The 17709-nt window shown below is 34.9% G+C and overlaps 1 protein-coding gene across 1 annotated transcript in view; it reads right to left on the minus strand.

Moving 5' to 3' along the window:
• EYS (eyes shut homolog) overlaps positions 1-17709 on the minus strand; it is an 870368-nt gene that overhangs the window by 718367 nt on the left and 134292 nt on the right. The window contains exons 4-6 of the mRNA XM_065056200.1: positions 14039-14232; positions 11157-11284; positions 4444-4558 (exon numbers count right to left, since the gene is read on the minus strand). Coding sequence (XP_064912272.1) covers positions 4444-4558; positions 11157-11284; positions 14039-14232 — 437 coding nt within the window. The remainder of the gene's footprint in view (positions 1-4443; positions 4559-11156; positions 11285-14038; positions 14233-17709) is intronic.

The following is a 17709-nucleotide window of genomic DNA, read 5'->3' on the forward strand; positions in this document are numbered from 1 at the left end:
TTTTAGAAAACAGCTAACAATGAAAAAAACTGTATCTTTGATTATTTTTTTAATGTTTTGACTATTTATAGCAACTCTGGGAAATATAATCCTTTTTCCCAGACTTTGAATATCAGTAGAAAAAGTTTGCTGTATTCACTACTAGAAGCAATTCACAATAACTTTTCTAGCCTTCAGTCTTCTGTGGGATTTGGGAGTTTTGGATTCCACAGTAGTGGATCCTCATGAAATTTAATGTCCGATTAAGTTATTCACTAGGACAGGACAGATGTGACCTGGCCTTGTTGATCTGATGGAAAATGGCATTACACCATATTTTATTACCTAACAATTTCTGAAAATGCTCCTAGTATAATAAGTAGTACACACAAGAAGCAGCTGCACAGAACTGTGCATAATATTGTTTGCACTTCCTTGCTAATGTGGCTTCAACATTTTCTTGGTACCCGGATTTAAATATTTGAAATTCAACTGTTCCTTTTTTTTTCTTTTGAGGAAAAGAGATAGCCCGTAGACTGGCTTCACTTTGGGAATCTATAGATATGTTTAAGAAAATAGTTTTAAAGCATTGTTTTTCCATAAATCTCATTGTTTTGCAGCCTTATTAAAACAATTTAGATGATAGAACTGCATGTGATATATCCTCCACTGACAGTCACAGAAGTATGACCACTTACAAATGCTTCTATATACTAATTTTCTACTTATGACAACAGGGACTGTCTTTCTGTCTTCATCAATAATATGGTGTCAAATTTAACATCCACCTTGAGCTCAAAGTTGTTTTATTTGTCACTGACTATCAGGACACAGTCACTACTGTGTAACTCACATTATTTTTCACATGCATACAGTATTGAATTTGCCTCTCCTAGAATTAGTTTTTTTTCCTTAGTATAGGCTACCAAGAAATCTTGATCAGATTTGATTATTATAACATTTTTTCTGTGGTCATCAGAACATTTCAAAAGAAAGACTTCTGTGTTTTAGAAATAGAGAGCAAATTACTGAATATAATAAATGTAAGCAGTTACTATTAATATTATAATTACTAGTAATTAATACTAATTAGTGATCAACGGCCTGTTACAGTAACACTGAAAATTATAACCCTTCCTCTTTGAAACTTGATATTTTAAAAATTACTTTGCTGTGTGGTTTTGGGGTTTTTTTTGAGATGAACTGCTTCTTGCCACTTACACAAAAGCATTGAATGTTTCAGTACTTCCAAATTGTCTTTTGTAAAAAAAAATATTAATCTAACAGCCAAATTTCTCTCAGCTGGACTTCTAAAACTACTCATCAGTATTAGATTTTTCTAATAATATTGAAAATACATCTTTTCTATAGGGAAAAAATGAATTATAATCAATAAATTTATAACTTAGAGAAGCAAAAAAAAAAAAAATTACTGGACAGAATCCATAGTTGTTTGTGTGTTAAAAGAGAAGATAACCTATAATTGATATACAACCACTTATCTTCAAAATAAAGGTACCACAACACAGACTGTCAAGAAAAACGGTAATGACTTTCAGCTGTGGTTCTGTGTAATTCATATTTTCAACACAAATTTCAGCAATTTTTGTCTGGCTCTTTTGTATATTCATCCCTTCCAACCTCTGTCTGCCCACTCTTTGACCATCTCAAAGGCCTCCTGTGCTAGTTTTCAGGTACTATACCATACCATTCTCTTCTGTAGGCATAAAAGTTTAAACAGAAAAATCCAACCTTTGTTGTACCAGGTCATTTAGCTCCATCTTATAGCATAATTCAGTGTCTGCTAAGCAAGTATCGCATCTCACAGTTATCATGAAAGTGTATTCTTGAGTATTATTTTATGAAAACATTTATGGCTGTAAAAATAACGTGCTTGTCTCTAACAGTAATTGTTAGCACGTGTACTAATGACACAAAAATTTGGTATCCAATTTTTTTTTGCTTTCCTAAAACTTTGGTTTAAAATTTCTTTTTGTGTTTGATCAGTATTCACTTTGATGTCTGCTAGTGTCATACACATTGTACTCACTTATTAATTATGTCACTTTTGTGTTCTAGTTGTTATACTGTAGCTTTTGCTATTGCTTCTTATAAACTGGCATAAGTAGTTGAAAAGAGCTAAAAACAATGTTTCTATTTTGAATCTAATATTTCTATAATGTAGGTAAGTTAACTCGGAGACACAAACCTCTTTAAATCAGTATATCTTTTCATGCACACTTTCATTTCAGTGCAGCAGAACTGAACTCAGTATTTGTTTCATCTGTTATCAACAGAGAGAATTCTTTGCCATCTATTTTATTCTTCTGTGGATATATTATATGTATTCACAAACCAATAACTATGTTTTTTTAAGTATGGATGTTTTAGTACTCTATTAGCATAAATATCTGATATGCAATGTTTTGCAAATTACCTCAGATTTTGTTAAAGTACATTTATATACTATTGCTCTAGTTAAGATAAATTTATAGGTAGCATTAAAAATATTCTTAAAACACAAACTGCAAAATAATTTTCATCAGAATTAAGAATTTATCAGATATAATTTCTGAAATTAAAATTTACATGCACTTCAATATCTTTATCATGCTCTTAAATAGAATTCTTATTACAGCACTGTTATATATCTCATTATATACCTGCGGAAGTGCAAGTATTTGAATGAATAACAGGTCAATTAAGACCAGGGAGTAAGGGAAAGGACAAGATTCAGCAATTGGGAGACTGTAATGCAGTCAGTAGCAGTACGAATTTGTTTCTTAGTGACACTTTAGAAGTCCACAACAGTATCTGACTTAGAACATGGACACAGGACTAGGTGCAACAATATGGGCTGGCCACTTTGAACAACTCACTGGAGGCTTATTTTCTCTTTGTTCTTATAAGTAAATAGGAGAAACAATCCTTGATCACCTGTATGTAGCAGTTTTCAGATCAGGTAAGACTCGAGGAACAAGAGAAAACACAAAAAATCAGGTGGGAAGCACTGGGGTAAAAATATCAATGCCTCTTTAGCTTTTGACTACAAGCAAAGCAATGGTATTTGGACTGAATGAATAATTACATGCAAGAAATATTCAGAGCAACCGTCTGGACCTTGAATACATCAGCAGGCTCTAATTGGCCTGATCAGCCTATAATCATCTTTCTCTGGACTCTTCCTTGATGACTTCCTGCCCTTTTGTCACAGGTTTGACTGTGTTTTCACGGTCAGCTCTGATGTGACCCAGCACTGTCATCTTGAATCATCCTACTGTGAAAACAGAACTTGCCTCTGAGATGTCCACACGTTCTTTCACTTACTTATGAGCTTCATTTGAGCTCAAACCTTTGCACTAGATCCTTTTCAGAGCTATTTTGCCAGTATGGCTGTATCCAGCTCTATACCTTGCTGATTCTGATCTGTTGACTTCACTACCCAACTTGACTGCAAACCTGCTTCATCACTAAGGATTTTTTCTGGTGATCACTGGGTGTTTGGATGAATCTGTGGATCTACTGTGTTCTTGTGGGTGTTTAGGGATTGTGCCCCTTGTTGGTGAGGACATAGTCTCTGATGGCTTTGCACACTCTCAGTTCCAGTTCTCCTTCCCTCACAGGGTACACTGCTCTTCCTGTTCCCTGAAGTAAGGAATAACAGTAATCCTAACATATTTTGTCTGAACAACTAAACAGATAAGTGGAGTAGGACTAGATAAATGGCTCTAGGTAGCCATGCTTGTGGATGGTGGTGGACAAGATGTCCTCTGGAGGTCCTTTCCAATCTCAAACATTCTGTGACTCTGTGATCATCTCCTTTTATTTGCAGAATGAGTGAGTGGTTGTTCACAGTAATCTTTAACTTGTTCCCTATTACTGCTTTGGAGAAACTATTTCCTCTCTTTTGACAAGCTATGGCCAGAAGAATCTTGGTATATGATGGATCTTGCTGAACATTTTCAGGAGCTATCAACATTTTGAGAATTATGTTTGGTTTTTTTTTTCAAATTATGAGTTGGAATCAACCTCACTGCACTGCAGTTTTGTGATCAAGCCTCAAAGTTTGTATTAAGTTCAAATGTGCTTATGTTTAAATTACTGATTTTGATTAAAACAATATCAACAACAATGTACTTAATTCAAGCAATGCATTTTTAAAGGCCTCAATATAGCTGATTGTAATCTATGTGGATATTAGCACTGGACTACAATTAGTTATATCTTCATTTTACTATAAAAATACTCTTCAGTTCTCTTACTTGATATACTACAAAACACAGTCTCAGTAGAAAACTAAAAAAAAATCCATAGTACCCAAGTGAATCATCCATGATTTAAATAAATAACAAACACATAAGTGTATGTCCCTCTTAGGGTAATGAATGCGTTTGAAGTTCTGCTTATCTGAATCTTTTATAATTTGGAACAGAGAATCAGTTTAACTTGTATTAAATTACTTACTGTGAATCCTCCAATTATATTAAGACACAATCCTTCATTCAGACAGTTGATGCTGAGCAGCCTGCAGTAGTCAATTACTTCCTCACAGTTCTTTCCAGTGAATCCTGGCATGCAGCTGCAAATACACCAGTGTATTTTACAGGACTTGCATTTTAAAAGTTAATTGTATTTAATTACACTCCATAATTCTATTAAATAATGTTCTTACTGTAAGAAACCAGACCTCATATGTTATTTAAAATAAACAGAATGTATTTTCAAGCAAAGAAAAATCAGTTGCATGATTCTGGATATTTTTGCTTCTCCATAAATTTCTTCCTTTTCATCGACTAAACATTTTAATACCAATGTTTCATATAAACTTCTGGAAACAAAAACTAATCTCAAATTAGGTAGTATTTAATAAAAAGCTATAAATGAGGATTTTGAAATCTGTTAGGATGGGTCAGTTAAACCGTCAGAGAGCACAATTAGAACTATGACAATAAATTAAGTTTAAAATAGTTACCATCAATCATTACTAGTGATTAACAAAGCGTAGTCAATAATGAAATGCTTAGGTATATAAGAAAAAATGTAAGGAACCTGTGAAGAGGGCAATGTATGTTTGGTTTTCGTTTTGCTTAATTGTAGTTCAGCATTTTCTTTAATGGAGAAAACTAGCATTCTATTTTTTGACTGTTAGTTCCATGTGATGTCAATGAAGTTGTGGATAAGTCTTCTGTGGTAAAAGGAACTGCAGACATCTCTTCTGCTTCATGTCAGCACTTGTCATTAGTAGAAGAAAATCCTTACCTAGCCCTCCAGTGTTTAAGAAAAAAAAAAAAACTATATACACAAAAAATAATGAGATTCAAACAGATAGTAGACAAGTCTTATTCAAAAGCAATAATGAAACAGTGTAGAAAAATATTTGAATATCTATATTGTGCTCAAAATGTGTAAAAAGCAAAATCTCTCTTTGCTTTAAAAAGCAAAAACTCTATTCCACGTTTTGATTGATACATTATCCCTGTCAAATTTACTCTACATGTCCCTACAGACATGTGCCATCTAATCTTTCTGGTAGCATGGAAAGAAAAAAATTTAAGTAGAAGTGAAAGGAAATGGCCAGTTAGCTGAAAATTTGTGTTTGTGAAGGAAACCAACAGTAACAGATGAGAAGTTTCTTTAGCTATTTTCTGAGGAGTACTTTATCTAATGACTCTGCCCAGAAGCTGGAAATCACAAAGACGATACAGAATTGCTTCTGTTTCTATGACCTTGCTTCAAATGGATATGAGATTCAGTCATCTTGCTTATGTTTACCCATTTTAAAAAATAATGCCATTCCTGGTTTCAGAATGCATGAAGCCTCTTACAGTTATGTAGCATACAAAAGTTAAGGGTATATTTTCAATACCAAATGGTCAGGAAACAACATTCAATTGAAAGTATCTGATGTTCACCATATTTACTAAATCAGTTAAAGATGCCTAATCAGTGGATATGGCTATGCCCTCTAGCATCTCCAGAATCTTAAGTCACATATTAGTTTTCGATAAAGTATTAAACAGCTGGATTTGATGAGAAACCACTGGAGATCATCCACACAGTCCATGCACAGGACCATTTGGACAGAGGGAGATGGATATAGGAAAACTTTCTCTAAATAGTTTCATTCTTTGATGCTAGTATAGACAAAGCCAAAGAAGGACACTATGCAAGTAATAATGTGCTACGTAATCCTCACCCTGCTCTTGGAAAAGTTATTCTTTGTAAATCTCATAATTATATAGCTTCAATTTCAACTACTTGGAATTAATATTATTGCAAAGTCTATTCTTAATCAGATTTCCAGTTCACTTATCATAGCTAAAAGGAGTTTTTCACAATACTTAGCTGCTTTTATTCCAGCATGTTCAAAGATATCAGATAGTTACATAATTATTTTTCCCTTTAAACAAAATTACCCACATCACAGATAGCAATTTGTTGTCCTTTATATTGTAGCACCATTCATCCATATATTGTATTTATATATATATGAAAGGAATGTAATTTTTTTTAAAAAAATCTTTTATTAGAATTCTATATTTAAATAACACTTAAAACCAAATCTGAGCAACTCAATTATGTTTGTTTTATTGATGTGTTTTTACATATGACCTAAAATCAGGTGAAAGATTTCCTGGGTTTCTTGGTTTAATTTATTTTAGTAATCCATTACTGTTTTATAAAATAAGTAGTTTAGTAAGACTCTTTCAGAAATTCCTTATTTTAATTTTTATAGTTGCTCGTTTTTACTATTTTGTTTTTGTTGGTGCTTTGCAATAGACATGCCAGTATCAGAGAAGATGAAAGTAAATTAACAGCAAGAAAGTTGACAGTGACATTCGAAAGATGACACTAACAGAACAAATTTTCCCAGAATGCCATTTCACAATATTTGTGACTTTTTATTGTCCTAAAGAACAAGGATAACAGAAGAAGATAAAAAGTAAACAAACAGATTTTATTGTGATGGATATCTTTGTTCACTAACTATTTGAATTCACCTTAAATTTTAACATTTAAGAAAAAAATGCTACTATTAGCTGCTTAGCACAAAGCTGTGTATGATAACAAGACTGAAAGGATAGAACAAAGATACAAGATAGTAATGCATCACAATTGAAGTGAAGAAAATTATGTTGAGACTGTTTGGTTTTACGTTTAGAATGGAAAATAATTGCTTTCCCAAAGAAGAAAGTATAAGTAGATAGAAGCTGAGATGATGATGGATATAAAAAGGATGCAGCTTAGGCATAAGGAGAAACAGACAAAATAGGGGCAACCAAACCAAACAAAAAAAGATTAAAAGTCAAATCAGCTATTAGTTGAATTTTTATATGCATGTCAGCCAAAGCCATTACATTTACTTAGAATGTTTTAATTCTGTAAAAGTAGGTCAGATAGTAGTATTACACGAAATTAAACACAAGCATTTTTTTTTGGTGGAGTAACTAGACATAGCCATAAATTACAGTAGTTGATAATTGTTACCAAAAATGAAACAGAACCTCTATTTAAAACTTCGAATGAGCAGCTCCAAACCTCCTGAAGAAAGCAAATTCATTAATGGCAGGTTTACTTTGGGTAAAATGAATTAAAACATGACTCACAGCCAGAAAGCTTACAAGTTTGTGACTTAAAAGTAACTGAAACTGTTAAACAACTGTTCCTGTAGGCATTCTGACATCATGCGTTATTTAACTAGCTAATGCAAGACTGACATTTATAAATCAGATTTTGAATCCTAAAAACAATATGGCAGACGTACCCTTCCACCCTGAGAGCAACAGAAACTTCCAGGCTGATGGGCCACTATGGTCATGCATATGCCCCTTGGTCAACAGACAGGCCTTTTGACCAATGAGATGCCTTGGTTGAGAGAAGTTTCTTGGTACCTACCATAAATGACCACAGCTCAGAGTCAACTAGGTTATAAATAGAGCCTGTCAGAAACCCTCTTTGAGTTGGTCTTCCTCTGAGCAGCAGATATGCAGCTAAAGTTTTTCCTCCCTAGACTGGCTTCCCTGGAGACTGAGACACCTTACCAACCTGGTAAGCACACAGTGTACCCTTAAGAGTCCTCACTTGGCCACAGAGTGGGAGGATGCACATTTTGAAACATAACTCTGGAATTTTTGGGATATGATCACCTTGAGTTTAAGTTAGTTGTGTAGTAATTGAACTTCTAACAGGTATCCAAACCTGTATAACATTATCAGAATGCTGAATAATTTGGATGAAACTCATTTGTAGTTGGTTTCTGCTAAACAGCTCTGGTTGGAATAAAATCTGTTTGGAGCTTGTTGCCTGCCTAAATTGACTTTTTGGGTGTCTCCATGACAAACAGTAAAACCTGCCTATTGTTGGCCCTCTCTAAAACTCGGCACCTCCTCTATATTTCAGCAGTCTGACTTTGACAAGACTGTAGCTCTCACAACCAAATTACTGAATCCGGTCTCTTTGTGAAAAATACATCATATTCCCTCAAAATGCTTTCTCTCACCTAAATGCCTCCTTCCAAGCATACAGGCATAAATATACACAGAATTTGCATTTCTTTATTTAATATGTTGGATTAACTGGTAGAAAACTGATTTTATTTTCACAAAAAATGAGGAAATAATTTTATTTTTTTTTTTAACAATAAATATTAAAAAATATTGCAGTCACAAATTGAAGCCTTCAGGGCCTGAATGGCAAAACCAAAGCTGAGTCCAATTGGACTAAGGTCCAATGCTGGATTATTTATTTAATGTCAAAAGTCTGTAGTTTTAATATCTAGTTTATGGCATCAGTCCATTCTCTGTACAGTCCAGTTATCAGTCCAGTTCTCTGTACAAAGAAAATTCAGAATCTCTGGAAGGTGCTTCATCTCATCTGTCCTGGATATTTCTCTCTGGAAGAAATGAGACAATTTCTGGAATTGTTCTCTTCACAAAGAAAGTCTGGTGTACAGCTTAGATGGTAAGGAAAACTATGTGAATTGAATACTATCTGAAGTTTTTACTTAAACAGTATGTACAAAGCCATGCATTTAATGTTGTACAAAGTTGAGGGAGGGACTCTTCATTGCTCCATTCACAGTGTTCTCTGTAGGGTGTTATTTCCCTTTTTTAGAACATTCTTAGTGTTAAAAATAATAAGCTTATAACCTATCCCATTTCTCAAACTAGCTCTCCACAAATGTCTCTTGCCTGTCTCGAGAAATAGGTATTTTAGAGATAGCAAAACTGAATGCATGAAAAATACACAAATATTAAAATTAAAATCCAAGCACCACTGGTATTAATAAGATCTTAATGCTTGATATTAGTGGTAAACAGAATTGTACCATCTGAATTCAAAACCAATGCTGCTAGTACCTAGCTTTACCACATAATTTAAGTGATTCTCTTGATAATCAATGTAAATCATAGAATCATAAAATTGTTTAGGCTGAAAAAGACCTTTAAGATCATCACATCCAACCATAAATCTAATACTGCCAAGTCCACCACTAAACCATGTCCCTAAGTGCCACATCTACACGTCTTTTAAATACCTCCAGTGATGGTGACTCAACCACTTCTCTGGGTAGCCTGTTCCAATGCCTGACAAACCCTTCAGTGAATAAATTTTTCCTAGTATCCAATCTAAACCTCCCCTAGTGCAACTTGAACCTGTTTGATTGCTACTAGGCAGACCAAAACCCTCCATGCTATTCTCAGCCTCCTTTTCTCCAGGTTAAACCCCAGTTCCCTCAGTCACTCCACATAAGACAGGCTCCAAAGCCTTCAGCAGCTTCGTTGCCCTTCTTTGGATGCCAAGCTGGTTGTTAATTACCTATTTTCACTTTCTGTTATATTGATATAAATAATTACTCTAATTGCCACATAATATATCAATGGAAAGACTGTCAAATCACTGTGCCTTTCCATAGTTATTTTTGTAAACCAGTTTCCATGGTGCAATGATGTTCATGGTAGAGACCATTTCTACCAGGGCTTTGTGAAATGGTAAATTAATCCATCTCTATTGCACACAAGGCCTTTTTTTTAAAGAAAGGTAATCTACATCTCAATATTAATTGCTCGTGTTATGCATATTTTGAAATTTAAGCTTCAGGAATTATTTCACATGGATTCATGCACCAACATATTGTGTAAAAGACTGGCTATATAATGGTAAATTATTAGCAGCTTATATCTTGGTTTAAAGTATTGGAAAATAAAAACACTTGTTCTGTGGTCTACAAATCTATATGGGAATATCTAACTCTGTGTATATGTTTGTATGTAGATATGTATGTATGTATTTAGGTGTAAGTATAAATAAAATTGAATATATTTTTATCTTCTTTGGGAAAATTGTAAACATAGTTCTACTCATATTTTGATTTAGAGACTTCTCAACTAAATCTCTTCTGATGGACCACGACTTCATGTTCTATACTTCTGTTATGTATTTTGCAGTTTCTAAGTTCAATCATGATGTATCTTCAGGCTTTTGTGTACTACAGCTTCCAATTTTCTGCTTTTATGAATATCCTGAAATTTGAAAGTTGTTTATTGCACTTCAGTCATACTTAGCAGAACTTACTTCAGGTAGCCAGATAAAAGCCAATCAAATGTGAAATGTACGAATTGTATTCTTTAGTCGTCTAAGAAAAATATCTAAAAAACTATTTATAATAGAATGAAATTATATACCTCCTGGGTTACTTCTGTTATTTTCAAATGGATAATTTATCGTATGGATTTTAGGAACTGAGTGCTTTTTAATATGCTGCTTGAAGGATCAGTTTAAGACCTGCTAATGCATGTCTGTGAAACACAAATTAACACAGTTGTCTTATGCTTTCAGAAACATAGCATAAATATCATACACCCTGAATGAGAGTGGTACATGCAGTTTAAGTGTCTCACTTGTCATCGGTGTGTCAGGATTTATGTATTTTATCTTACAGAATTAATGATAAAACAATTTATAACCCCTACATTTTTAAAAAATCTTTTTGTAGCACTTTAAGAGTTTTCAAGATTAACACAGTATGGCATCGAAATTAAATAAAAAATTGTTAGAATAAAGGTTTATAGTTTTCTGTGTTGTCTGTGACTGATGATGTCTTTTCTTTCTCCAAGAAGTGGGATATCATAAAGTGATTGAAAAAACTACTGAAATAAATTATTTTCTAATCTTACCGGCAGTTATAATTCAGCTGTTGAGCTACACAAGTTGCATTATTTAAGCAAGGCAACAATTCACATGGATTCAGTATTCTCTCACAGAATCTGCCAGTGAATATTGGCAGGCAGATACATGCCACATCCTAGAGAAAAGAAGAAAATTAGAGATAATTATTTGTTGTAACTAAGGCAATACAGAAATTAATGTTTACTTCCATTGCTACAGAGAGTCCAACTAGGACAGGTCTCATCATGTTAAAGAGTTTACAAAGACAGAAAGAAAAAATAAATCCTTGTTCCAAATAGGCTACAAACATATTTTAGGACAAGTGGAAAGGACAAGTGGAATAGGCACGGATTATACTCAAGTTGGGTTTGCTAGCTGGAAATATACCAGCTCTAAATTTGGCTGGCTTTGTGATTACATAACTGAATCAAGAAGGGACTATTTTATAATTCATTCACGTTGTTTCCTCATTTTTGACTTTGTTCCAGTGTAATGTTTGCATCTACCAAGCTGTAACAGTGCACAAGGTACTTCAGGTACCAAACAGTGTTCACTGAGTAGGAAAGAAGATGATTTGTATCCTTTTTCCCCTTCAACATGAAACTTAGAGACTACACTTCTCTAAGATGGTGAAAGACACCTGTCAGTCTTTGCAATCTATAATGTACACAGTGAGAACAGTAAGTTACTTTATAAAGTACTTACGGGAAGTGACAAACTTAACTTTATTTTCTTTTGAAAATAATGTTCTTTATGGGCCTTTTAATGTTAGAGAGTAAAGGAAAAATATATCGAGTTTTATTGCCCAAGTGAAATCGGGAGAGTTCATGTGTTTCTTCAGGATTGGTCTTAAAGGCATGATCAGGGAACTTTATTTTAACATCTACTGAGAGATTTCTACATGTGTGAAACAAACCACTGCACCTGTTTTTCTATAGAAATGATCATACAAAATGGTACATGCTAGTTTATCTGCTAGAGGTAATATTTAGACAGATTACATAATTTTGAAATCTATCTATTTGGTAATGTAGATGTCTCTTTCTGTGACTGTGTCACTGGTATACAATAACTGAGCTTTTGAACTCTTTCAGTGTTTTAGTTCTGTATAACCACTGCTATTTGCAGTAGTCATGTAAATGAAAGAACATTGACATCACAGTTTGAAATACTAGGAGATATGACTATTATCAAACCTTTGTGAGTCTGCAGTAATTTATTATATATTATTAAAAAAAAAGAAAATAGGTTAAACAAAACAATTAAAGATAGATACCACAGGAAAAGCAACAATAGGCAACAAACACTAGGTAATAAAGATGACTGATGTATCATGTTTTATGTCAGATTTTATTATAGACAGAAAAAAAACAACTTCAGTAATTTCCTAAGTGACCTCCAAGCAACTGAAATGAAAATGAGGAATTTGGGGTTTTTAATTCTACAAATACTAGAAAAACTGCACATTCAGACAATGTTGTGTGTCTTCATGAAGCATGCAAAGTCAATTTTAAAAGTTACATTAGAATTAAATGTTTTGACATTTTCATGGAACAGTTCCTCCTCAAAGCTATGTCAGGGCACATGGACGACAGGGAGGTGATAAGAAACACTCAACATGGCTTCACAAAGGGAAAAATCATGCCTGATTAATCCAGTGGCTTTCTACAATGGAGTGACTTTGTTGATGGATAAGAGAAGAGCAACTGATGTAATCTACCTTGAAATCTGTAAGGCCTTTGACATTGTCCTACGCAATGTCATTGTTGTCAATTTGGAGAGCTATGGGTTTGATGGATGGACTATTCAATGGATAAGGAATTGGCTGGATGGCCACATCCAAAGAGTTGTAATCAACAGCTCAGTGTCCAAATGGAGATCACTAACAAGTGATATCACCAAGAGGCCCCTATTTGGACCAGTACTGTTCAATATCTTTATTAATAACATAGACAGTGAGATTGAGTGCATCCTTAGCAAGTTTGCAAATGGTACCTAGCAGGGTGGTGCAGTTGATGCACTTGAAGGAAGGGATGTTATCCAGAGGGACCTTGACAGATTTGAGCAGTGGACCCATGTGAAAGTCATGAAGTTTGACAAGGACAAGTGCAAGGTCCTGCACCTGGGTCAGGGTGGTCACCAGTATCAATACAGACCAGATGACAAAAGGATTAAAAGTAGCCCTGTGGAGAAGGACTTGGTGATATTGGTGTGTGAAAAATTGGACATGACCTGGCAATGTATTCTTGCAACCCAGAAAGCCAATTGTATGCTGGGCTGCATAAAAAGAAGTGTGGTCAGCAGGTCAAGGGAGGTGATTCTCCTACTTTACCCTCAGGAGGCCCACCTGGAATACTGTGTCCAGCTCTAAGAACCCAGCACAAGAAAGACACGGACTGTTAGAGTGAGTCCAGGAGAGTGCCACAAAAATGGCTGTAGAGAAAGGTTGAGAGAAATGGGGTTGTTCAGCCTGGACAATAGAAGGCTCTGAGGACATCTCATTGTGACCTTTTAATATACAAAGGGGACTTATAAGAAAGATGAAAAAAGATTTTCTCCCAAGGCCTTTAGTGACAGGACAAGGGGCAAAAGTTTCATACTGAAAAAGGATAGGTTTAGATTGGGTATAAGGAAGAAATTTTCTACAATGAGGGTAGTGAGACAGTGGAAGAGGTTGCCTAGAGAAGTTGTGGATACCCCATTATTGGAAATATTCAAGGTCAGGTTGGATAGGGTTTTAAGGAACCTGATCTGAGGGAAGATGTGCCTGTACGCAAAGTACAAGTCCTGGAACTAGATGACCTTTAAGGGTCCCTTCCAACCTAAATCATTTGATGATTCTGTGACTCTATGTTTCTATGTTCAAACAGGAATCTAAGTTTATACTTACATTTGGCAAATCGATACATGTACCTCGGTTCTGACATGGCATTGAAGAACATTCATTGATATCAATTTCACAATTGTGACCAAGAAAACCAGTAGGACAATCGCAAACATAACCAGACTGCTTGTATTGACATATACCCCCATTCACACATGGGTGAGATGCACAAGGATCACCAGGTTCCTCACAAAATGGACCTAAAAGAAATAAACATTAAAAAGTAGGTAGTGTTTGAGTGAATTATGATTCTTGATATGCTACCTGTAAACATTAATTTGTCACTATGTTATGTTTCGTTATTATTTCTCTCTCTCTTTTTTTTTTTTTTTTTAATTTTAGGAGAGATTGACAGGCTTTTATCTACTGTGTTTTTCTGAAGTTGTCTACACTGTGAAGCTACATTTACTGACTCAAACACATGTGAACATTCACCATTTAAAAAGCAAAGAAATATTAAAATATTACTCTATGTTTTGCTTGTTATGGCAAATAAACGTGGTAGAAGTATCTGGGAGTGATTAAACTCATCTGTAGCAAATGAAGGATGAGAACTAGAACCATAGTCCCAGCAGACTCTGAAGAGGGAGGTTTCCTGTTTATGGATCCAGTCAGTAGTGAAGCTGAATGTACTCTCAGTAGACGCATCTACAATCATGTGTGTATATGTGCACATACACACAGACACAACAGAGACACAATGACCACATGGATCAACATGAAGAGCAGTGTCTTTCCCTGGAACACATCAACACAAACGGCTTGAACAGCAACAATGGCTCAAACTTTTTCCTCCTCTCAGCCTAGTCAGTATTGAAGTTCACCAGCAAACACAAGACACTCCCTCAGTTTCTAAATGCACAAATAAACCCATATTAATGGATCTCTCAAATATTAGCACAGGTTTTAAGTGTGTCTGATATGTATACCCAGATTCTGGACCTCTTGCCAGCTTGCTGGCTCAGACCTTGAATCATTCCAGATTTGGGTATCATTCTAATTGCTGGCTAGACCAGTTTAACCCCTGCCCACTAGGAAGGGTGGTAACACAGAAACAGTGAAGAGGCTGCTGTTATCAGATGCAGGGCTGAGCCAGGCAAGTGTAATGAGCCCCAGGCTACTTACACTTAGCCAGACCTTTTATCACCTTTTCTCCACATTTCCCCATATTAGTACTTCTTCCGTCCACCTTGATCCCTACCTTCCTTCAGCCTTTTATTCTTCTAGATAAACTACCCTTAACTGTTTGTCCCTATTGGTCCCAGTTTTTTCACTTCTGTACACACATTCAGTACTTCTGAACACATATTCAGTACTTCTGATGTGGTTAACTAGATAATCTTGTCTTTCTGTGGGATTACTGGCATGGTTATACAAATTCTGAGGTCCTTGCAAGAAAATAATTCCTTATAAGTCCCCAGTTATCTGTGAAGTTCTCCTGTCTCTCACAAAAGTCTCCCTTTAACTGCCTGTGGAATCCAGTCACCCAGTCATCGCTGATGGTGCAATCACTATCTGTAACTTTTGTCAGCCACTTACTCAGTTATTTGTTAAGCTCAGCAACTTCACATGTTCACATGTTATGTCAGTGTTGTGGTTTAACTCATCAGGCAGCTAAATACCACACAGCCACCCCATGGTGTGAGAGAATTGGAAAAAAAAAAAAAAAAAGTTGACCCTGTGGGTTGATATAAAGACAGTTTAATAGGATAGAAAAGGAAAACACTAATACTACCAATAATAACAATGATAAAAGAATACATAAAACAAGTGATGCACCATGCAACACCCCACCACTCGTTGAACTAGATACACAGCCAGTTCCTGAGAAGAGGTGCCCCAAAATATATACTGACCACAATGTCATATGGTATGGAATATCCCTTTGGCAAGTTTGGATCAGCTGTCCCAGCTGTGCCCCCTCCCAGCTTCTGGTGCACCTGGTGTGAACTGGGAAGCTGAAAAGTCTTTGACTACTTAGCAACAACCAAAACATCAGTGTATTATCAGCATTATTCTGATTCTAAATCCAAAACACAGCACTATACTAGCTACTAGGAAGAATGTTAATTCTATCCCAGCCAAAACCAGGTTAGTCCATTAGTTTCCCAGGTTCTGGTCAGTCATGGTAATCCCAGACAGGGTTTTACTAATCTGCTTGCATACATCAACAGTTATGAGCTACATAAGTATTTTGGACAATTAACTCTTTTTAATTTTGCAACATCAAAGATACAGCAGAATTACAGCAGCTAAAAATCTACTTCCCTTTACTTCTGGAAAATTATCTCGCAAATATACTTTTTACATATCCTGTACTTTGTTGCTCTGATTTAAACTACCTTATAAACACGTATTTACAGATTACATCAGAAGAATTTTTCAATAACTTGCTGTAGCAATAACATTAACTTCATAATAAATCTATTCTGTAGTAGTAGTAGGTATTGATTCCACATTTTGCTAGTCACTTGAATCAACTGAATTAAAAATAGACATTCATAAAACAATAAATTATACTTTACAAAATGATGCATACTTTTGAAATGGTAAATAGAATAGTTTTAACTCAGAATTGTAAACTGCCTGGTAAACACAGCTAATTCATTCAAAACAAACAGCTGAGTATGTGAACCTGTAATAATTTTCTTACCAACATAGACTACCTATACAGAGCAACAGTATGTATGTGGAACAACTTTTACCGGGAGTTCCAGATACAACACTTTATTATAAACCACAACAGCTGATGCAACAAAACAAGAAAATTCCATTAAGATAAAAAGGGTCAAACCACAATTTCCTTTTTATCACTCAGCTCATTGGAAATAGTTCTTCCAATAAGGCAAAATTAATTGGATCTGCTTTTTGGACATATTATTAATTTATCTTTCGTGTTAGAGGACATTCAAAGAACCTTTTGTGAATTTGTTGCTACCCCTCATCACCATAGTAACCAAATTACATTGCAACATTGTAACTAAAAGTACATTGCAACTTGCAGATGTTGGTGCTTGCTAATAGGAAAAGCCAAGAAGGCCATTCCTCAGAATCAGGCCATTGACAGGTACTAGTCCACGTGTAAGAGACTATTTGCAACATGAAATGATGTGGATTGGCCAATCATTTCTCATTCAATTTAGTATTTACCTGTCCTGTTATACTTCAATACAAATATTGTACCCTGGCAGTACTCATAGACGAGGCAATATATCGATGCTTATCTTATTTTTTTTTTTCCTTTGATTGGGCACATTTGACAAGAATCAGTGCTCCTGACCTACCTACATTACTGGACCGGAGCATGGAAATCAGCAAAACAGTAACTCCAACTGCTCTACTCAAGGGAAAGCCAGAAAGTATAATTCCACAAGACAAATGGATTAATAAGTTTTTCCTGCCATTGTTTCTGTCCATGAATCCATTCAATCCTCCTCATTTTTTCTGTCACCATTACCAATCTATTCTTAGACTTTTGTTAAAAAAACGGCATTGGATGGGATTGTTAGAAAAGCAAAAGACTAAATGAACAAAATAACACAGGACAATGAAATCCAGTTGGGGAAAAAAGGTGAAAGAGATGCCTTTTTTGGTAATGCTATTCTCATTTGTAGCCAAACTAGGAAAAGAGCATTGTTCTGGAAAAAAAAAAAAAAAAAAAAAAAAAAAAGAAAAAA

Source organism: Columba livia, chromosome 3, assembly GCF_036013475.1.
Source record: "Columba livia isolate bColLiv1 breed racing homer chromosome 3, bColLiv1.pat.W.v2, whole genome shotgun sequence".
Taxonomy (NCBI): domain Eukaryota; kingdom Metazoa; phylum Chordata; class Aves; order Columbiformes; family Columbidae; genus Columba; species Columba livia.